Below are 21199 nucleotides of genomic sequence, written 5' to 3' on the forward strand. Positions count from 1 at the left end.
ACCCGCCCAGCTGCCGTGGGGGGTGACCCCCAGCAGGGGCTTTGGGGAGGTGAGGTTTGCAGACAAAAGGAAATTTCCAGGGTCCACGTGCAGGCGGGTCAGGAGGGGCGGTGCTGGCCTCTGAGCCCAGGCTCTGCTGCATCCCCGCTGACCTGCAGTGTCCCGCCCCCACCCCCCAGGTGTGAGTGGGTGGTACGCAGCCAGGCCCACTCCTCCAGCAGGGCAGGGGACCCCAGGGCCAGGAGTCTGGGGGGCACCCTGAGGGTTCAAGTGTGGGTATTCCTGCCCCCTCACTGTGACCCCATCTGAGCCTCGGTTTCCTCATGTGAGATGAAGGAAGGGAACAGCGCCATCCTGGCTGAAGGGGCAGGCAGGGGTCAGGGCAGGCCAAGGCCTGGTCCCCGGGGGCTGCAGGTGACTCCAGGGAGGGGGAGAGGGCGGCTCCCTGGCAGGAACACAGGCAGGAGGCTGAGCAGTATGCGCCAGGCACAGGGCAGATGGATGTCAGTCAAAGCCAGACCCGGGTCTGACCCCACCCTCCCCACCCACAGAGCCAGTCACTCCTGCCATGAGGATGCAGACGTGGGGGAACTCTGCGCCTGCCCCGGGCAAGGCTCAGAGAGACGGGGCTGCAGGAGGCCTGGGGCGACCTCTGTCCTCTGCCCTCCACCCTGCTTCTCCTCTGGCTGGGTTTGCAGATCCCTCCCTGAAAGGTGCTGCGGTGGGGTGGGGGGGGGGTCCCAGAGGCCACGGAGGCCCAGCAGCAGGATGGCCTCTGCGGCTGAGATGGGACTGGTGGGCAGGCCTGGAGCCCCCGGAGCCTTGCCAGGCTGCCTGGCCGGATGGGCACAGTCAAGGCCCCTGGGCCGGTGGCCCAGGCTTGGTTGGGGAGGAAGTGCCCCCGCCCCTGGCTCTCTGCCCCTGCAGGTGGGCACGCGGGCAGGTGGGCATATCAGGTGCCTGAGCATGGGGCCAGGGCCAGCGATGGAGGCTCGGAGCCTGGGGTGGGCACTGCCCTTGGTGTGCCCTCCCCAGGGGCTCAACCCTGCCCCCTGCTCTTTCTCTTCCAGCTGCTGCTCGAGGCCACAGGCGAGTGCCAAGCTGCCGGACCGTAGGAGCCGCCACTGCCCCCTCAGTGCCCAGAAGCCGCCTCTGCCCCCCTACCCAGAGCCCCCGCCCCCCAGCCCGGCCCAGCCCCGCTCGCCGCCGGACCCTGGCATGTCCAGGCCTGGCCCGCGCCTGCCTGCCCAGCCCGCGGAACCCCGGCGGCCCCGCGAGCTAGGATGAGGGGCCAGGCCGCCGCCCCGGGTGCCCTCTGGATCCTTGGGCCGCTGCTGCTGCTGCTGCTGCTGCTGGCGCACCGGGCAGGCACGGCCTCAGGTACGGCCGCGGGGCCCGGGGCCGAGCCCTGCGCCACGCTGGTGCAGGGCAAGTTCTTTGGCTACTTCTCGGCAGCCGCGGTGTTCCCAGCGAACGCCTCGCGCTGCTCCTGGACCCTGCGCAACCCGGACCCGCGCCGCTACACACTCTACATGAAGGTGGCCAAGGCGCCCACCTGCAGCGGACCCGCCCGCGTCCGCACTTACCAGTTCGACTCCTTCCTGGAATCCACGCGTACCTACCTGGGCGTGGAGAGCTTTGACGAGGTGCTGCGGCTCTGTGACCCCTCGGCGCCCCTGGCCTTCCTGCAGGCCAGTAAGCAGTTTCTGCAGATGCAGCGCCTGCGGCCACCCCAGGACGATGCCCTGGGGCCCCGGGACGGGCCCCCGGGGCCCAGCGACGACTTCTCCGTGGAGTACCTGGTGGTGGGCAACCGCAACCCCAGCCGGGCCGCCTGCCAGATGTTATGCCGCTGGCTGGATGCCTGTCTGGCCGGCAGCCGCAGCTCACACCCGTGTGGCATCATGCAGACCCCCTGCGCCTGCCTGGGCGGGGACACCGGCGACCCTGCCTCTGGCTCCCTGGCCCCCCGCGGGGACGTCTGCCTGAGGGATGGTGTGGCTGGTGGCCCCGAGAACTGCCTCACCAGCCTGACCCAGGACCGGGGCGGGGGCGGCGCTCCAGGTGAGTGAGCAGCAAGGCATTGACCACACAGCGCAGGGGGCAGGGCTGGGGGGGGCACTGCCAGTCACCTGGAGGTCAGGGGTCACTTGGGGTCACTTGGTCCGGAGAGTGGGGCAGTGTTTGGAATTCTGGGAGAGGTGCAGGTGAGCCCTGTGGGGGTCAGAGGCAGGGCAGGGCAGAGGTGAGGGTGGGCATGTGCTCGGCCAGTCCTACCTTCTTAGGAAGCCTGGAGTCCTTGGTGAGACAGGCACCAGCACGGGGCCGGGGTGGTACCATCAGGGTGCTGGTACCATCAAGGGGGTGGGACGCGGAGCAGAGCTCCACAGGGGCGGGGCAGAAGGGAGACCCTGCATGCACATGAAGGGGAGCCCCCCATGGGACCCCAGGGCGGCAGTGACAGGGGACAGCTCTTCACCATCTGCACAGTTGGAGACACGGGACAGCGTACCAGGCACTTGGGAGCCAGGCTGGGCTGGGCGTCCTTGCGGGCAGGTCCCCGTGGGGCCAGGTGATGTGTCCAGGGCTCTTGGCCTCTCCCAAGCCAGGGAGACTGATGGACTCCTCAGAAAAACGTTTTTCAAGGCATAAGAGCAGCTCCGTGGAGGGTTACAAAGGGCCTGGCAGGAGGGTTTGGGCCGTGGAGCCCAGATTAGAAACCTCCGTGAAGCAGTGAGCATAGCTGGAGAGGAGAAGAGGGAGGGGGCAGGCAGAGCCCCCGGGGGTGGGGGCGCGGCATCCAGGAAACCGTCGGGAAACCCCCTCCTTCCATCAGTTGGGTCAGCGTTCCCAGCGATGGGGTGCGAGGGCTGATCTTCGGGCTGGACCAGGTGGAGGGCGCTGTGACCTTGGCATGGGCGGCCCCCGCAGCATGGTGGTGGAAGTGGTCCTCCAGGTGGGGAGGAGGAGAACGGAGCAGAGGGGGTGGTGGCTGGTTTGTGAGGCCGGTGGGTGCAGGAGGGCTGGGCGGCATGGTGACCTGGCCACGTGCGTCGCTTGGCCGCTCCCCAGTGGTCACCTGTCCCCTGAACCTCAGTGTCCTCACCAGCAAGGTGCTGACTGCTTTGAGGGACTGTCCAGTCGCCTCAGGCCTGATGGCCCTGGAGCTTGGCCCACACTGGAGGCCACAGCACAAGAGCTGTCCTCTGCCAGCATCCCGGGACAGTGACTGTGCCAGGGAGATAACCTGGTCTAGCTGGAGCCGTGCAGAGCTTGCAGGACAAGGTCAAGGGGGCGGGGCCACTGTGATGAGTGGCGAGCTTGTGGGGCTTGACACCTTGTTGGTGCTGGAGGGAGCAGAGGTGGCCAGGCCTCCCGGATGGGGTTTGGCTCTTCTCCTAAGAGCTGAAGGGCCACAGGGGCTTTAAGCAGAGCGGGGAGAGGACTGGGGCTGTCAATGTGGTGTCTGGCTCAGAGCAGAAATCCAGGAGGGAGCTGACGCTGGCCTGGCCGGGAGGAAAGGGGAGCATCTGGGGGATGGGGCATGCAGCTGATGGACTTGCTGATGCCAAGGATGTGGGCGTGGAGAAAGGAGATTGATTGCTGGACCATGCCCAGGTTTCTGGCTGGGCGTGAGGACCTCAGCTGAGGTGGGGAAGTGGCGGGGAGGAAGATACGGAGGTCAGAGTGGGACCTGACTATGAGAGGCCTGTAGGCCATCCAGTGGGAATGTCATTTGAGAAGGACCATGGGGTCAGGTTCAAGTTAATCCTGGCCTGCCCTGCACTTGCTGTGTCCCCGGGCCAATACCCTCAGGCTCCTTGTCTTTAAAATGGAAAGAGTAAAACATCTTCTTTCCTTGGTTGTCATGAAGAATGAGAACTGGGGTGAAAGTGTTTCTGAGCAAAAGCAACATCAGTGATAAAATGTCAATATCTATGTTTATTATTAGGTAGAGGATCTGGAGGGCTTGGCAGGCAGAGACAGATTAGAGGAGGAAGAGGGCTATGTGGGAACTCTGGACTTGAGCAGAGATTCTGAGAGCGGGAATGTTTGCATGTGGTGCTGGAAGGAGGTGGGCAGGTGTGCGTGTGTGCACACACATGTGCACATGCTTACACTCATACATCTGTGTGCACGTGTGTGTGTGGTGTGTTACGTGAGCATATGTGCACAGTTTCAGGTAAGTATGTGTGTTCAGTGTGTTATGCGAATGTGTGTGTTCACGCATCCATGTGTACAAGTATGTGTGTGTGTAGGGCATGTATGTGTGCATTCACACAGGCACTGCCAGTATGTTTGTGTGCACACATTCACACATGCACATGTCAGTGTTTGCATGTGTGCATGGCTGGCGTGTATACATGTGCATGCTGGTGTACAGTGCCTCAGGTATCTGTGTGCATTGTGTTTGTGCATGCGTGTGTGTGAGCATGTAGACGTGTGCACTGGTATGTACTCGAATTCACTGTGTGTGTGTGTGTGTGTGTGTGTGTGTGTGTGTGTGTGTAGGCTGGCTCTGTGCCACTCTTGACAAAGCTCAAGTCAAGGCTCTATGGCAGGGCTGGCTGCCTCGTGGAAGACAGTTTGGAGAGCATGCGGGCTGGGGCTGCTACCAGGAAGTGAGGAGCTCGACTCAGGGGCAGGGCGGCGGGAACAGGAGGTGGTCACCCCCACCTAGGGGCAGCGCACACCCTGTGCCTGTGCCCTGGACTCAGAAGGCCCTGATGCTTCTGAGACCTTGGGAGTAAATGTGGTGTCAGCGATGGCCGCAGCATCTTAACCAGTTCTCTCTTCCCAGCTGCCCAGGTGGCTCCCGGTGAGGACCTGCCTCCCGGCTCAGGGCGTCCGCCTGGGGTGCTCCCTGGCCTGGAACACTCTCTCCACATGCCTCCTCCCTCACAGGCTTCCCGGATGGCACGTGGTGGCAGCCCCAGCCCCAATGTCCCCTCACTCTCTCTCCCTCTCTTCCCACACGGTATCGCCCATGAACACCAGAGAATTTCCCGTGTCCTTACTCTGTCCCTGCCAGGATGTCCCCACCACGGGGCAGGGGGGTGGCCCTGCTCGCTGACGAAGCCCCGTGTGTGGACCAGCCCCTGGCAGCAGCAGGCCCTCGATGAATGTGTGTTGAGTGGAGGGAGGCACAGAGGTGTCCAGGCCGCTGGCAGGCTCACACAGTTTGAAAGGGGGAGACCCGGAGCAGAGCAGCTCTTGGCCACCCGGGTCTTCTGCAAGCGCTCAGCTGAGAGGCTGTGTGTGTGTGTGTGTGTGTGTGTGTGTGTGTGTGTGTGTGTAGGGGCGAGGTGGCCCATGGACCAGAGAGGTCTAGCAGTCATTCAGAAGACACACAGCTGAGCCGGACCCCATATCGTGCTGCGGAGCCTGTGCCCCGGAGCCGTGCCCCCCACACGGAGCAAGGGAGGCTAGGTAGGGCGTGTCCTCCGTCCCGGCTCAAGGGAGCCATGCGAGGCCCAGAGCAAGCAGGCAGCCCAGGCCAGCCCATGGCCCACTTTCAGCCCTGCCCCACCCGGCCTGTCCAAACGCCACATGGCCACGCCACACGTCCGACTGGCAAGCTTTCCTCAGGCCAGAGCACCCGCTCCCTGCCCCCGGCTGGCCACCCCTCTGCCCAGCCCATCCGCTCCCGCCCCCTCCCAGAGTCTCTCTGCGTTTTTCTGCCTCTGGTGAGATGAGGCCATTTCTCTCAAGGGTTGCTTTAAATATTCATGTTTTAATTAAAGAATTTTATTGCAGAAGCGACATGTAAGATAATGAAAAAGCGGCATCCTGGGGGCTGGGGGCGTGTGTGTGTGTGTGTGTGTCCCTGTGCATATGTGTGGGTCCCTGTGTGTATGTGTCCCTGTGTGTGTGTGTCCTGTGTTCTCCTGTGTGTGCATGCGTGTCCCTGTGCATATGTGTGCGCCCTTGTGTGTTCATGACCCTGCATGTGCACATGTGTGCCTCCCCCAAGTGCCTGCATGGGTGGGGTGGGGCTGGGCTGGAGCCTGAGTGTGTGACATCCCCAGCGCATGCAAGGCAGGGATGCTGGGCCTAGGGGCCAGGCTGAGTGCCCTGGTGCCTCCAGGCCTGTCTGCTCTCAGCTGGGGCGCCCCTGCCCTGGCACCCCATGGGCTTTGGAGTAATTCCCACCCTAAATGCCACACAGCTACGCTCTCCAGGGGCTGCAGTGTGCAGAGAGGCAGGGCTGTGATGGGAGGAGGTACTCCAGGGGGAAGGGGGTGTCTCTGGAGCTTAGGGATGACCAGGAATGTGTTGGGGAGACGGGGGGACAGGAGCAGGAAGGGTCAGGGCCTCCCTGCCAGGACCAGGTTTTCATCCCAGCCCGGGGAGCTGTTGTTTTGCACAAGGGCCAACTTAGAAAAACCTGGAAAACAAGGTTTCCGGCTCCAGGCAGACAACCTCCAGGCATTCTAGGCTGAGACCATAAGAGCAGATGGGGGGTGGAGGGGGGCCGTCCAGAGGGGAGTTCCCATACCACCTTGTGTCTGGGAGGCTGGGAGCTGTGGCCCTGCTGGGGTCTCGCTGTCCCCCAAAGCGGGGAAGGGCTGTGAGTTGTGTAGCCAAGGCTCCGGGAGGGGAAGAGACCTGCCCAGGTCATCCAGCATCGAAGCACAAAGCCAGGCAGGATCCGGGCCTTCATCTGGGCTTGTAACAGGCACCCTTCTTAGGACAGGGGGCACCTGCCTGACTAACCCTGCAGACGGGGTCCCATCACTGACTTGCCGAGCCTCAGTTTCCTTCTGTGAAATGGGGACGCACAGTATCTGCTTGTATGGTCTGGCACCTCTGTCGTGCGTGGAGGAACTCTCCTTGTCCTCCTCCTCTGGAGAGTGGCCTGTGGACAGTGGCTGCGGTTCTCAGCCCCGTCCTGAGATCCCACAGTGCCTTCTGCAGCTGGGCGACTTGCTGGTCTCTCGGGCCCTGACAGTGGAAGCCACTGGCCTTGGTGAAGGATGCACTAACTCTGGACTTGTGGGGCCAGAGAGGGGCTGTGGTTTGGGTGGGAGTGGAGCTGTCCATCTCCTGCGGCCTTCATTTGCACATCCATGCAAGGGGCTCAGAGGAAGAACCTGCCTGCCGCAGGACAGGCCTTGACTCTGGGGGCTGCAGTCCTCACTGGGGCTGGACTGCGCTGTGGTTGCCAGCGACCCCAGCCTGACGGTCAGGGGCGGGGCGGGAACGGGCAGGAGCTGATCCACCGGCTGGTGCTGCTTGACCTGCTGGACTAGGGAGACCTCTGCTGGACGAGACGGGAAGTGCAGACTGCCTCCAAAGGGGACCCAGGAGGTGGGGAGGCCCAGCGGGAAGAGGGCCTCCCTGAGTGCCCTCATCCCAGCCCCCTGGGGCACAGGGACCCCCTGGAACCGGGGCGACCACAGCCTCCAGACTGGGGCACCGGGGTGGGAAGGAGGCCTGGAGCCCCCTCACCGAGTGTCCGCTCTCCTGGGTGGCCAAGGCTGTCTAGCGGCCATTAATTGGCTCTATTCATCCCTTAATGAGATGGAAATGAGGCTTCCAGACAGAGGGGGCATTGAGCCCAGGAAGAATGACGGCTTCTTTCCGGGCCTGGAGGGGCAGCCCACCCCCCAACCTTGCCCACTCCTCTGCTGCCCCCTCAAAGCCCACCCAGCCCAAGAGCCCCATGGCCACCCAGCAAAGGGTGGCCTGAGCTCCTCTGTGCCCAGCTCTGCGGGGCCCAGGAGACCTGCCTGGGTGATTCCCTGGTTGTGGCTGTGCTTGCCTGACGGACATTTATCAGGTGTCAGCCACGTGTGACAACACACAGTAAAAATGATAACAAAGATAGCAGCTGCTGTTAACCGAGCGTGCATCAGCGGTCAGGGCTCCGTATGGGACAAGGATCCTGTGTCGAGGCTCAGAAGTCAGCCTGTGATGAGGATCAAGGCCGTGTGTGATCAGGATCGGGAATCAGCGTGTGAGCAGGGTCAGGGCTGGGCCCGGGGGGCAGTCTGTCCTCTGAGCCAGTGGACCCCCTGCCTGGCCTCTCCTGATATGACCCTTCCTCTCCTTCCCCTCCCCCCACCATGTCCCCACCACCTGGGTCACCAAGGTAACCAGCCCTGAAATAGTGGGTGTTTTGGCAGCCGAAGCCTAACCTGAGTCTATCCTGAAAGACTGAGCTCTGCAGCAGTTGCCATGGGAACCAAGTGGCATCCTCCGATTAGCCTGGCTTGGACACCTTCTCTCTCCCACCCACTGCCAGCTTCCACGTCATTCAGGCTTCCACATGGGGGCTGAGCTGGGGCAGCAAGGGGGGACAGGCAGGACGGGCCTGCCGTGTCCCTGTGGCCAGGCCTGCCCCCTGGACTCCAGCCTCCCCGTCCCTTCATGTCAGTGTGACAGGATGGGGGCTCAGCCGGTGAGACCACTAGGACCTGGAGCCCCAGGCCGGGGGCCTCGAGTGGTGCTGGCAGCCTGCCTTGTCTGAGGGCCGCAGGGGGAGTGCTTAGAATCTGATCGGGGTCTGGTCCCAGCTCCCCTCATTATCAAATGGGTGTGGTTGTGGGGCTGCTGCCAACCACTGGGCCGGAGGGAAGGCGCCTGAAGTGGCGGCAGTGAGGGCCCTGCCTCTGGGCAGCCTCGGCCCGTCAGGCCCTCAGAGCCACTCATGGGCAGTGTGCACAGGGGGGCTGTCCTGGGGGCCCCCACCCACTCCCTTGGGCCCTGGTCTGCTGGCCGCACATCCCAAATCCCTGGGACCCAGGCATTTGCCGTTGAAATCCAAGTCATAGTTGTGTAGTAGCCTCCATGCTTCTGGCTCCTACCCAGCCCTGGGGACCTGGAGCCACCTGCCTGGTGAAGCTCAAGCCTGCTTGCCTCCACAACTCCAGGGCAGATCGTCCTGCGGGGTGGCATGGGGCGAGCCTTACTGGCTCCTGACTGTCTGGACCACCCCTCTCTGAGCCTCAGTTTCCTCTGCTGTAAGTGGGTCCATACCTGGTTCCTGGGTGGACTGGGACTCAAGGTTCTTGAGGCATCTGGTACTGAGCGGGGAGGGGGACAGGAAGTGGGGAAGACAGGACTCCACTGCCCAGGATGCCTCCTGAGGGCCGGCCTTGGGGGAGCACCGGTCCTTGAAGGGTGGGGGGCCAGGTCCAACAACCTACTTAGCCCCTCCTGACTAGGGGAGCATAAGCATCCGTCACTAGGGCCGGCTCAGTCTTCTTGTCTGGACAATGGGGGCAGAGATGCCCTGGTGGGAGCACAGGGCATCAAGCCCAGGCCCAGGAGGGGCTCGGAACCAGGGCCCTTGGCCCCCTGGAACCAGGGTCCCTGCAAAGCTCAGCCCGGCCTCTACTCTGCAGCCCTGGCACGGTCCTCCCTGGGCCCCTCTGCACTGCGTGTGCAGGAGGGGCACAGCAGGGCCCATGCCCACCCACAGACCACATGATTAAGGTCAGAGCTGGCCCCTCCTGCCAGTCCCCTCTCAGGGTGCATTGGCTTGCCCACCTGCCCCACCCACCTGCGTGTCCCAATTGCAGGGCAGATCTGAGGACAGGAGGCTTGACTTCTGTGTGCCCTTGAGGCTCTGCCTCTCGGGGCTCCAGGGGAGGTGAGATTCTTGGGAGGCGGCGCTCTGTGAGGGCAGAGAAAGATCCTTGATGGCTTGGGGGCCTGGAGGGTGAGTGAGCCTTGCCTTCTGAACTGGGCGACTTGGGCCCACTCCCCTGCCTGTCATTGATTTGCTTCAGGCGCCCCCTGCTGGTCAGTTCCCAGCACAGGCGCAGGACAGCTGACACCTTTCAAGTGGCCCTCCACAGAACCCAGCACCTGGATGCCCAACTTGCTACGCATCAAAGCAGGTTCTCTGGAGGAATTCCCTGGCCGGCCAGTGGTTAGGACTTGACGCTTTCACTGCCTTGGCTCGGGTTAGATCCCTGGTTCAGGAACTAAGAGCCCACATGCTGGGCTGTGTGCCAAAACACACACACACACACAATGTGGGATTTTCTAGCATCAACTGAGACCCCACACCTGTGGTCTCCCCGCCATTTCTTGCTGCTTGCCATCACAGGTGGCAGACTTGGGAAGAAGCGCCCTCATCCTCAGGTGGAGGGCATGAGGGCAGGGCGGGGTGGACCTGACCATCCCAGGGCGGTGGGTGTTGGGGCCACCATGTGAACCCCGTCTTTCAGCTCCAGCACCCACCCTAGGGATCTGCACAGTCTGCCTTCTCACCCCACGAGCTCCCCAGAGAGGCCAGGCTCTGAGAGGCTACAAGGACCCTCCTGCCGGGCCAGGTGTGACTTGCCCTTGACCAGCCTGGCTCCCCTGCTCCTGCCCCAAGTTGGGCAGGGGCCCAGCTCCAGAGTGACTCCCAGTGCCGGGCCTTGGCCGTGCCATCTCCTTGCCCCGTTCCTGGGGGCCATGTCAGGGGCAACGTGCAGGGCACTCAGCCCACGGTAGGCGCTTGGTGACCTGCACGTGCCCTTGCTGGGTCTGCCCTGACCTTGCTGTGCTGGGAGCAAAGGGCCCTGGAATTCCTGAGGACAAGAGGGATGGCAGCACCAGAGTCCCTCAGGGCAGGAGCTATCTGGCCTGTGGACTGAATGCCTGATGAAGCGGCCCCTCCCTGAACCCATCAAAGCAGCCCAGCTCTCGCCCAAGATGTTGGCCTCCTGTTCCTCACGCCTCAGTGACTCCCCAGTACTTGGAGGCTGTTAGTGTCCTCGGTGGCACTGGGGCCACCAAGGGGCTCAGACCTTTAGGGACATGAGGTCATGATGCTTGAGGGGACAGGGCTGGGATGAAGATTCGTGAGAGGGCTGAAGGAGGGTGGCCAGAGGGGCCTGGAGGCCAGTGTCTGCTGTGTCTAGGGGAGAGGAGGCCTGGCGGGGCCCAGGGTGTGAGTCCTCACTAGGCCACCAGGTGTGGGGCCTCTGGTGTCCCTGAGTGATGGGGTAATGAACACACAGATCATGGGGGAGGGTGAGCAAACTGAGGTTCAGAGGAAACTAGACTGAGGACCATGGGGAGGGGATCCACAGGGGCTGAGGCTCTGTGCCAAGTAGAAGAGCCCCCTCTGCCCCCACCCCCCTTACTGGGCCCTTGGGCGGGGTGCCTTTCATTCACTCATTCTTCAGACCTGCCTGGGGCTCCAGCTCTGGGTCCAGCCCCTACACTGGGGGCCTCAATTCAGAGTCGGTGGAGACCCTGGCCTGGAGCCTGTGAACAGAGCCAGAAAGCACTGAGACCCCGGAGGGATCTGGGGCCGCACCTCTGCGCCTCCCTGCCCTGCCGGCCGCCTATGCTTCGCCCGCCGTCGCTAACCTCATCCAGCCCCACTCTCGCCTCCTGGCTGACCTCCAGGGCGCTGCGCTGGTTACGACGCCGAGGCTTCTTCGGGGCCGCTCTACCCCCAGACCCCTGCGAGACACTGCCTGAAAGACATCGCAGCCCTTTGACCCCGGCCCTGACTCTGCCCTCCGGTTCCCACTAGGCGGCTGGAAGTTGTGGTCCCTATGGGGCGAGTGCACGCGGGACTGCGGGGGAGGCTTGCAGACGCGGACGCGCACCTGTCTGCCCGCGCCGGGCATCGAGGGCGGCGGCTGCGAAGGGGTGCTGGAGGAGGGCCGCCTGTGCAACCGCAAGGCCTGCGGCCGTGAGTGCGCGGACGGGTGGGACGGGGCGGAGTCGGGGTGGGGGCGGGGGAAGAAGGGTCTCGGGCAGGGCCGGGTGGGGAAAGGGCGGGGGACTGAGTCTGGTCTGACCAGGGACTGTGCTGGGGCCGGGCTAGGCCGGGCTCTGGCTGTGAGGGGCGGGACCTGGGGCGGGGCGGGGGTCAGAGGGGTGGAGCCTAGCCAAGGGCGGGGCCAACTCCTGGTCCAGGCGGGGTGGCATCAGAAGTAACGGCCTAGGAGGAGGGGCGAGACCGGGTGTTAGACTGGGTGGGGCTGTCTTAGCACCTGCGGACTGGGAATTCTGGGGTGCACGCGGAAGGCTTCTCCCTCCACCCCGATCCCCAGCCCTGACCAGAGATGCCTGTCCCAGCTGCATGTTGCCTCCAGGATGTATTTCTCTAATAAGGCTCTCTAATGACCTTATGCATATTTTAGCTACTTCCATAAAGTTAAATCAAGTTATAATGAGACTGTCATTCTTCGGGTTGTTTTTTCCCCGATGAACTTTCCTGGGCAGAGGAGCTCATCTCAGAAGACTGGGGAGGGCCCTGTGGTGTCTGGGCTGGGCTGCGGGGAGCAGGACCGCAGGCGGGATGCTGAGGAGAGCACAGCAGCAGCCATCCACACCTGGTGCCCTGCGGGTGATGCTGCGGGCCCCCGCGGAAGAGAGGGAGGGGCGCTGGACAGGGGAGTCTGGACCAGACAGGGCTTGGCACCAGACCAGGGTGCCCTGGTCCCAGGTTTCTCAGCTGCCCAGTGGGACCAAGTGGCCCTGGTGCTGGCAAGCCTGGGCCCTACTGTGACTGAGGGACAAAGGGCCAAGAGCGCCCTTCTAGTGCTGCAGGGCGGGAGATGCAGACCAGGGCCTGGGCGCTTACCTGGACCCACCCTACAGCCGCCGGGCGCACCAACTCCCGAAGCCAGTCCCTGCGGTCCACGGATGCCCGGCGGCGTGAGGAGCTGGGGGACGACCTGCAGCAGTTTGGGTTCCCGGCCCCGCAGACAGGTGAGTGGCAGCGTCTGGGTGGGGCTGACAGCAAATGCACTAAAACTGGGAATGGGGGGAAAGTTGGTTCCAAGGGACTAGGTCTTTGGGCAAATACTGTACGTTGTTATTAATTGCTGCTGATTCTAAGTAATGACTGTAATAATTTCCCATAATTAGACTAACCTCTCAGGTGCCAGGCGCTGGTCTCCAGGCACACTGGATTTAGGAGAAATGGTGTGAGGCGAAGGGGCCTGTCGAGAAAAAAAAAGAGGTGGGGGAGCTCACGGGCCTTGCTGCCCCCACCTGGGGGTCTGACCGCAGCGCAGGTACGGGAGCAGCAGCAGGCCTGTGATGCTGTAGGTCTGGGCCCACAGGTGACCCCGCGGCCGAGGAGTGGTCCCCGTGGAGCGTGTGCTCCAGCACCTGCGGCGAGGGCTGGCAGACCCGCACGCGCTTCTGCGTGTCTTCCTCCTACAGCACGCAGTGCAGCGGGCCCCTGCGGGAGCAGCGGCTCTGCAACAACTCTGCCGTGTGTCCAGGTGGGCGGGGCGCCGGGCCGGGGGCGGGGCATCCGGATAGGGGCGTTGTGTCGGGGCGGGACGTTAGGAGTAGAGGCGGGGCGTCTGGGTAGGGGCGTGGTGTCGGGGTGGGACGTCGGGATGGAGGCGGGGCGTCCGGGTAGGAGCGGGGCGTCCGGGTAGGGGCGGGGCGTCCGGGACAGGGGACTAGGCTGTGGCTGGGCCGGACAGAGGTCGCAGAGCGTTATGTTCCCTCCGTAGTGCATGGCGCCTGGGACGAGTGGTCGCCTTGGAGCTTGTGCTCCAGCACCTGTGGTCGTGGCTTCCGGGACCGCACGCGCACCTGCAGGCCGCCCCAGTTTGGAGGCAACCCCTGTGAGGGCCCAGAAAAGCAAACCAAGTTCTGCAACATCGCTCTGTGCCCTGGTAGGTGAGAGGGAGGGCGCTGGGTGGGGTGAGACAGGGAAGGGGAGGGAAGGACCAGTGGGCCACCGGCCAGCCCCCGGAGCCCAGCTTTGCCCACTCAGACCCACCTGCTGGGGCCTCAGAGGTGAGACTGGAACCCCAGGCTGTGATCAAGCTGTAGGCCAGAGAACCTGGAACGTTCTCACTGGTGCACCAGGGGAGTTAGGGTGCTGGGGCCTCCTTGGGTGTCACATCCATGCCTCAGACTTTGTGGGGTGTTCACATCTGTGCCCCAGGTGAGGTGTGGGCCCTAGCTGTTCACACTGGCTTCCTGTCCCCTTCTTCCCCTGGGCCGGGCAGTGGATGGAAACTGGAACGAGTGGTCCAGCTGGAGCACATGCTCCGCCAGCTGCTCCCAGGGCCGGCAGCAGCGCACGCGCGAGTGCAACGGGCCTTCGTACGGGGGTGCTGAGTGCCAGGGCCACTGGGTAGAGACGCGAGACTGCTTCCTGCAACAGTGTCCAGGTCAGGCCATGCCCCGGGGCCTGCGGGTGGGGACCTGCGGTCCTGAGTCACTTGGCTGGCTGGGGGCTGCTGGAGGGCCCTGGAACAAGGCCCCAGGGATGTGGGAGTGGTGGAGGGATCCTGGGGGCCAGTGCACATGAGGCATTTGTCTTATCCTGTATCAAGCTGAGCTCTGCCTTCCCCTCCCTGGTGTCGACTTACTTCCGCTCCGGCTCCCCGTCCCTGTGTCCCCGTGGTTCCTGCACGCCCCTCATCCCCATCCTTGTGCCTCCGTGTGTGGCCGTGTCCTGCAGTGGATGGGAAGTGGCAGGCCTGGGCGTCCTGGGGCGGCTGCAGCGTCACATGCGGGGGTGGCACGCAGCGGCGGGAGCGCACCTGCTTGGGGCCCTTCTTCGGGGGAGCGGCCTGCCAGGGCCCCCAGGATGAATACCGGCAGTGTGGCGCCCAGCGGTGTCCCGGTGAGTGTCCCCACCCCACCCCACCCCACACCTGGACCCTGAGGAGGCGTATCCTGAGTGGCGGGGGAGACGCTCGGGGCGTAGCTGGGGGACGACCGCCTTTCGAGGGTGGATGTCCCATGGCATCTGGGCCCTCCTGACCCTGCTGCCAGCTCTGTGCCCCTCCCTGCACTCCCCCCACCAACTCACGTCTCTGGGCCTTGGCAGAGCCCCACGAGATCTGTGACGAGGACAACTTCGGGGCTGTGATCTGGAAGGAAACCCCGGCCGGAGAGGTAGCTGCAGTCCGGTGTCCCCGCAATGCCACAGGTGAGGGCCGAGGGGGCAGGGGTGGCAGGGGCGATGCGGGGCATCTGTCCCTTCCTTGCGGGGTGTGTGGGAGGCACCGAGATGCCCCTGGAGGCCCGCCAAGAGCTGTCAGCACAGGGCACACGGCCCAGACCCCGCCCAGGCAGCCCTATGCACACCGAGGCCAGATGGGTGCGGGCGGGGACCCAGGGCCACCGTGTCCTAAGTCACCAGAGCCAGTGGTAGCATGAAGCCCTCTAGTGTGATGTTCCACGATGTCACCGCTTTACACGTGGGAAACCAGAGGCACGGAGTCCACACCCTTGCCCTGGGCTTGCGTGGCCAGTAACTGGGAAGTCGGCTTTGGACACAGTGGTCTTGATCCCCATGCAGCCTGATGGAGTGATAGGAGCGTGTGTTGTTTTGTACCCCTGTGTCCTGTGTGACATTCAGGAAGTACTTATCCTCCCTGAACTTCCATTTCTTTCTGCAAAACAAACTTGCTGTGGGCTCCCCACCCCCCACCCCCCGACAAGGCTGGTGACTGTGGTGGAGGCTGTGTATTCCCAGCCGTGGCTGTCGCCCACCTGCCCTGTTTTGTTTACAGAATAATACATGTTCTGGGTAGCATCTTGCACAAGTCACAGGATGGTGTCATTTCTCTAGCCTTTGTCTGCTTGTGTGACCCCTCATTTTCATTCTGCACCATGCTGTGGACCAGGTGTCCTGTCCTGCCCCGTGGCTCCTGTTGGGTAACAGTGTCCTGGCAGTTCCCTAGGGTCATCACTGCTGTGCCTGGCTCCCTGGAAGTAAGGTCTGGGTCATAGGCTGTGCCTATTTTCAAGGCTGTCCACACCTGACTCCAGTCAGCCCCAAGGCTGCCCAGTGTCCGCAGCACACCAGGGTCATCAGGGGCCCCCTGACCCCAGAGGTGGAGCCAGGCAGCGGTGGGCTGCTGGTTCTTCCCAGGGCTCTGGGTAGGAAGGGGCTCCGGGAGAAGCCCTGGGCTGAACTCTCAAGCCCGTCACTTGGCCCAGGGTTCAACCTCCACATAGGTAGGATGCCTGCTGGTTTGGCTCCTTCAGGCTCCAGTGCTTGGCTGGCAGCATCTGCTCAGAAATGTTTTGAATGTAAAAAACTCGAGGGAGGCCTGGCTCCCATGCCAGCTCTGCTCCTGGAATGCGACCATGGGCGAGTGTCTGCTTCCAGGGCTGTGGGGTCCCATCCAGAGAGCTAGAGGCACCTGGGAGCTGTGGCTAGGTGGGTGGGGCTCTTGAGGCAGATGTGGGCATCCTCCTGAGAAGCGGGAGATGGAGCTGACCTCCCATCTCCACAGGCCTCATCCTGCGACGCTGTGAGCTGGATGAAGAGGGCATTGCCTACTGGGAGCCCCCCACCTACATCCGCTGTGTGTCCATTGACTACCGGAACATCCAGATGATGGTGAGGCTGGGCCCCAGGGTCTCCCACCCCACCCTGTCCATCACTCCAGGGCTCGCCTCTACCCTCCATCCTCAGACATAACCATGCGTCCCCAGTGGCACACTCTGTGGACACGGGTCAGCATGGCTGGGGGCTGCAGAGGACCCTCTGGACATGGGAGATCCCTGGTACCTGCAGAGTCATAGCACCCACACCCTCTGTCTCCCTAGACTCGGGAACACCTGGCAAAGGCACAGCGTGGGCTGCCTGGGGAAGGAGTCTCCGAGGTCATCCAGACCCTGGTGGAGATCTCCCAGGACGGGACCAGCTACAGTGGGGACCTGCTGTCCACCATCGACGTCCTGAGGAACATGACAGAGATCTTCCGCCGGGCGTACTACAGCCCGACCCCTGGGGATGTGCAGGTGGGTGCCAAGGAGGGCCGTTCTCCACCCCAGCCTTCGGCCGAGTCCCGACCTCAGACTGAACCCTGAGCCAGGTCCTGCACTGAGCCCTGACCCCGGTCACACTCTGACCCCTGGTCACACTGAGCCAGGATTCTGGTGCCTTATTCTCTGTTCTGGAGAAGGGAATGGCAGCTCACTCCAGTATTCCTGCCTGGGAAATCCCGTGGACAGAGGAGCCTGGTGGCTGCAGTCCCTGGGGTCGCAGAGGCCGAGCACACATGCCTTTTCACTGGCCCTTCTTCCTCTTCCTTCCAGAACTTTGTCCAGATCATCAGCAACTTGCTGGCCGAGGAGAACCGGGACAAGTGGGAGGAGGCGCAGCTGGTACACCTGCCCACCTGGGGATGGCTGTGGACGTCTCTGTGCCTCCCCATCCCCCAGGCCGGCTCAGGGTGGGGTCTTGGGTTCAAATCCCAGCTTGGCCTCTTCCAGGAAGTCACTTAGCCTTCTGAGCCTCAGCGTCCCCGTCCGTCAGATGACAGGCTCCCCGCACGGGGCTTAGGGAGGGGTCTGAAAAGTGTGTTGGCCGTAGGGTGCGGGCTGGGACGTGGCAGTCCTTTCTCATCTGGAGAGAACGGTCTGCCTCCCCCCCGACACTGACCAGGACCTGCCGTTACTCCTGTGCCTGGGGCTGCAGCGCCCAGAGACACCTGCTCTCCTCCCAGCTAGACACCCAGCCATAGGCCGGAGCGCAGCAGTCCCTCTGGGCTCAGTGTTCTCATCCACAAATTGGCGGTGGACACTCAGGTCCCACTCCGCTTCCCAAGTCAGGTCCAGAGCCCTGCGGGGTAGGGAGTGACCGGCAGGACCCCATCAAGGAGGGAACAGATGAGGGAAGGAGGCGGGAGGAGGCAGAGGAGCAAGAGGCTGTGTCCCTGCTGGGGGGCAGGGGACTTGGGTGACACTCAGCTCTGGTGGATTCTTGGCTGGGCTGCCCCCCACCATCTTGAGGCTCCCTGACCCCGCCCCCATCCCGTCCCCAGATGGGCCCCAATGCCAAGGAGCTCTTCCGGCTAGTGGAGGACTTCGTGGACGTCATCGGCTTCCGCATGAAAGACTTGCGGGACGCGTACCAGGTGACAGACAACCTGGGTAAGCCCAGCCCTCGCTCTCCCGACCCCCAGGCCTCACCTTGCACACCTGGATGGGGCCCTCCAGCCTCAGTTTCCTTATCTATAAACAGGCACTGGTCACAGGCCCCGGCACGACCCCCGGGCCAGGTTCTAGGATGATCTACGAGTCCTCAGGTGCACAGACCTGTCTCCTGACGATGGTCAGATGTGATGCTGGGAGGGGGTCGGCGTGGGGGCTCTTGGACCCAGGCCAGGCCCTGGACACTTGGAGTCGTGGGATGCAGCAGAAAGCCCCAGCCACAGCTTCTACCTCCCTGGGGCCGGGGGCCCACGGTGCCTTGTCCCCAGTACCCACTGGGCTGGGACTGCGGAAATTTGAAGGAAAGGCTATGTAGGCAGCCTTGAAGGCAATGCTCTGCTCCCAGAAGCGCTTGTCAGAGGGGCCTGGCGACACTGACAGAATCTCAAATGGGGAGGCAGTAGTGCAGGCTTCGAGCGGGTGGGGAGAGCAGTAGACAGGCCTGGACTTGGGAGGTTGTCAGTGACTGTCTGCACGAGGACCTCCAGCAGTTGCATTCAACGATTACCACCACATCCCCTTACACAGCTCTCCTGGCCACACTTGTCCAGGGCAGCTCCCCAGATAATCTTGTCATAGTGGGGAGCCAGGGTGGGGGCCGGGCCCGGCGGTGGTCCACAAAGCACCAAGGATAGCGATGGTCACCGCCCCTGTAGAGACTTCTGGGCCTCTGGGGACATGTCCTCTGTGCCCCGCTGTGCTCGTTGGCACGCACCCAGGGACTGCCCGGGCAGGGATGAATGCCTGCTAAGCTAGAAGTTCCTGGAGCCCTGGCCCCGCCTTTCACCTTCAAGCTCAGGACCCCAGAGCTGGGGAGACTCCTGAGGCCAGGGGAGTGGGAGCAGCGTCCTCCTATAGGTGGGGAGACCCCGGCCTGGAGGTCCCCTGGAGGCGGGGTCAACAGTGGCTGCAGGCTGGGTCCCTCTCTCACTGGGCTGACGGGGCTCTTGTTCCGGGTGAGATGGGAGTGGCCGGAAAAGGTGCTCTTCTGTGGCCACAGGTGACAGGCATGCCCGGTGGCCACCTCAGCTCTCAGCCCCCGGGCCTGGACCTTGCTGTGGAGGCTGGACCCCGGCCACCCAGCACCACCCATGGCCCCTGGAAGGGGGCTAGGCCCGGGCCAAGTCCCCTGACCTTCCACCTCCAGGGAGCCTGTCCGGAGCCAGTGGACATTCAGGGCCCACCCTTTGTCACCAAAGAGGCCCCAGACTCCTTCCGTCACCCCTCATTTGCCCTCCCACCCCATGTACCTTCACACCGCCATTCTCCCCTACACCCCACTCACAGTCGCACCTGTATACCCTACACATATACACTCCGTGCACCCACTGTGCACTCCACACCCCCATTCACCCCAGTCACATACTCATAGCCCTGTACCCTATGCACCCAAATGCCCTAAAGCCCTGTGCACCCCATGTACCTCCTGCACACCCCATGCGCGGTGAGCCAGGAGCAGCCCCGTGATGGTCCCACCCAGCTTCCCGTCCCAGGGCCAAGGCTCCTCACCCTGAAACCGCTCTGTCTCTGTCTCCCTTTGTCTGTTGCTGTTGTCTCTTGCCCCCCACCCCGCCACAGTCCTCAGTATCCACAAGCTCCCAGCCAGCGGAGCCACCGACATCAGCTTCCCCATGAAGGGCTGGCGGGCCACGGGCGACTGGGCCAAGGTGCCGGAGGACAGGGTCACTGTGTCCAAGAGTGTCTTCTCCACGGGGCTGGCAGGTGAGGGCCTCAGGGGGCCAGAGGGACTCCCTAGGGTCTAGAACTTCTCAGTCCCCCCAAGGAACTTCCCAGCCCGACTCCAGAAGTTCTGGAGTCTGATGTGCTGCATCAAGGGATAGGGTGGTGTCCGTTTCTTCTACACAATCTCAGTGTTCCTGAGATTGCCCCCTCTTCCAGGAAGGCCTCCTTGCCCTCCCTATGTTGGGAGGCACCAGGCAATCTTGGCTGGATGGACCCCCTCATCACAGGGAGGGAGAGGGTCTTCCCTGGTGTCACACAGCAGGCGACTCCAGTTCCCAGGAAGAGAAACTATGCCTGCCTGCCCCTGGCTTTCAGGGGTCACTCAGGGGGACCCAGGAAGTACCGCAGCTCCGCAGCAGTGCTGTGTCCATGGTGGAGTGACAGGGGGGACACACACTCCTCTTGCCCCAGCAGGGCCTTGGCCTGGGGGTGGTGGGAGGAGGGCGACCACAGTGCTATCTTCCAGAGGCTGATGACTCATCTGTGTTCGTGGTGGGCACTGTGCTTTACCGAAACCTGGGCAGCTTCCTGGCTCTGCAGAGGTGGGCATCAGAGGCACAGGTGGGGGCTGGGGGGGCTGGGTCTGGGGGATGGAGGGTCAAGGGGGCTGGGCCTGGGGAGTGGGGGCCTGGGGAGGCCAGGTCTGGGGGTGAGGGGCCTGGTGAGGCCAGGTCTGGGGGGTGGGGGCCTGGGGAGACCGGGTCTAGGGGTAGAGGGCTGGGGAGGCTGGGTCTGGGAGAGGTGGGGGCCTGGGGAGGCTGGGTCTGAGGGACGTGGGGCCTGAGGAGGCCAAGTTTGGAAGTGGGGGGCCTGGGGAGGCCAGGTCTGGGAGGTGGGGGCCTGGGGAAGCCGGGTCTAGGGGTGGAGGGCCAGGAGGCCAGGCCTGGGGGAGGTAGGGCGAGGGGCTCCTGACTCCAACATGGCCCACCGGCTGTCCCCCAGGAACACAACTGTCCTGAACTCCAAGGTCATCTCCGTGACGGTGAAGCCCCCACCTCGCTCCCTGCTCACACCCTTGGAGATTGAGTTCGCCCACATGTACAACGTGAGTACCCTCCGTGTGCACATCTGTCCTCCTGTCCCCGTGTGCGCACACGTCCCGGCCTCTGGCCAGCCTTGAGAGAGAGCTCCTTTACGCCCAAGCGGCAGGCGAGGACAGCGGCTGGCAGAGCTTCAGGGACTTGCCCGGGGTCGCATGGCACGGAATAAAGGAGCTGAATGCAGCCTAACCGGGTCCGAGGCCGCTGCTCCTGCGCCCTGCCGGCCTGGCCGCTCCCTGGTGAGGACAGAGCCATCCTCTGCCATGTCCCCAACCCCCACACACCCCTGCCCCCTGCAGGCCCCCATGCCCTCCTCCCCAGGCTCTCCCTCAGGCCTGAGACGCCCTCGACCACCAAGAGCCTGCTCACAGCCGCCCCGCTCCCTAGCCAGGACGAGGCAGCGCTCAGCCTCTCTGTGCCTAGGCCCCTCCCTCATCAGGCGGGAGCCCCTCCCCCGTTATCACCCCACAGCCTATGGGGCAGGGGTGCTTGCTGAGCTCTGTCGGTGCCCCAGGCTCTCCCCATGG

The 21199-nt window shown here is 63.5% G+C and overlaps 1 protein-coding gene across 4 annotated transcripts in view; it reads left to right on the forward strand.

The window, feature by feature from the left end:
* Positions 1-1283: 1283 nt before the first annotated feature.
* ADGRB1 (adhesion G protein-coupled receptor B1) overlaps positions 1284-21199 on the forward strand; it is a 63362-nt gene continuing 43446 nt past the window's right edge. For 2 of the 4 annotated variants that reach the window (XM_081503984.1, XM_081503985.1), the window contains exons 1-15: positions 1284-2064; positions 11486-11647; positions 12562-12672; positions 13029-13193; positions 13434-13596; positions 13927-14102; positions 14396-14560; positions 14768-14869; positions 16185-16291; positions 16501-16695; positions 16993-17061; positions 17721-17829; positions 19468-19611; positions 20099-20174; positions 20575-20677. In XM_081503984.1, the coding sequence (XP_081360110.1) occupies positions 1284-2064; positions 11486-11647; positions 12562-12672; positions 13029-13193; positions 13434-13596; positions 13927-14102; positions 14396-14560; positions 14768-14869; positions 16185-16291; positions 16501-16695; positions 16993-17061; positions 17721-17829; positions 19468-19611; positions 20099-20174; positions 20575-20677 (2628 nt within the window). Of the gene's footprint in view, positions 2065-11485; positions 11648-12561; positions 12673-13028; positions 13194-13433; positions 13599-13926; positions 14103-14395; positions 14561-14767; positions 14870-16184; positions 16292-16500; positions 16696-16992; positions 17062-17720; positions 17830-19467; positions 19612-20098; positions 20175-20574; positions 20678-21199 lie in introns of those variants that run through there. The other 2 variants (XM_081503983.1, XM_081503987.1) reach the window with 2 other exon arrangements.

This window comes from Giraffa tippelskirchi, chromosome 6, assembly GCF_054371585.1.
Source record: "Giraffa tippelskirchi isolate mGirTip1 chromosome 6, T2T-mGirTip1v1.2.pri, whole genome shotgun sequence".
Classification (NCBI taxonomy): Eukaryota; Metazoa; Chordata; class Mammalia; order Artiodactyla; family Giraffidae; genus Giraffa; species Giraffa tippelskirchi.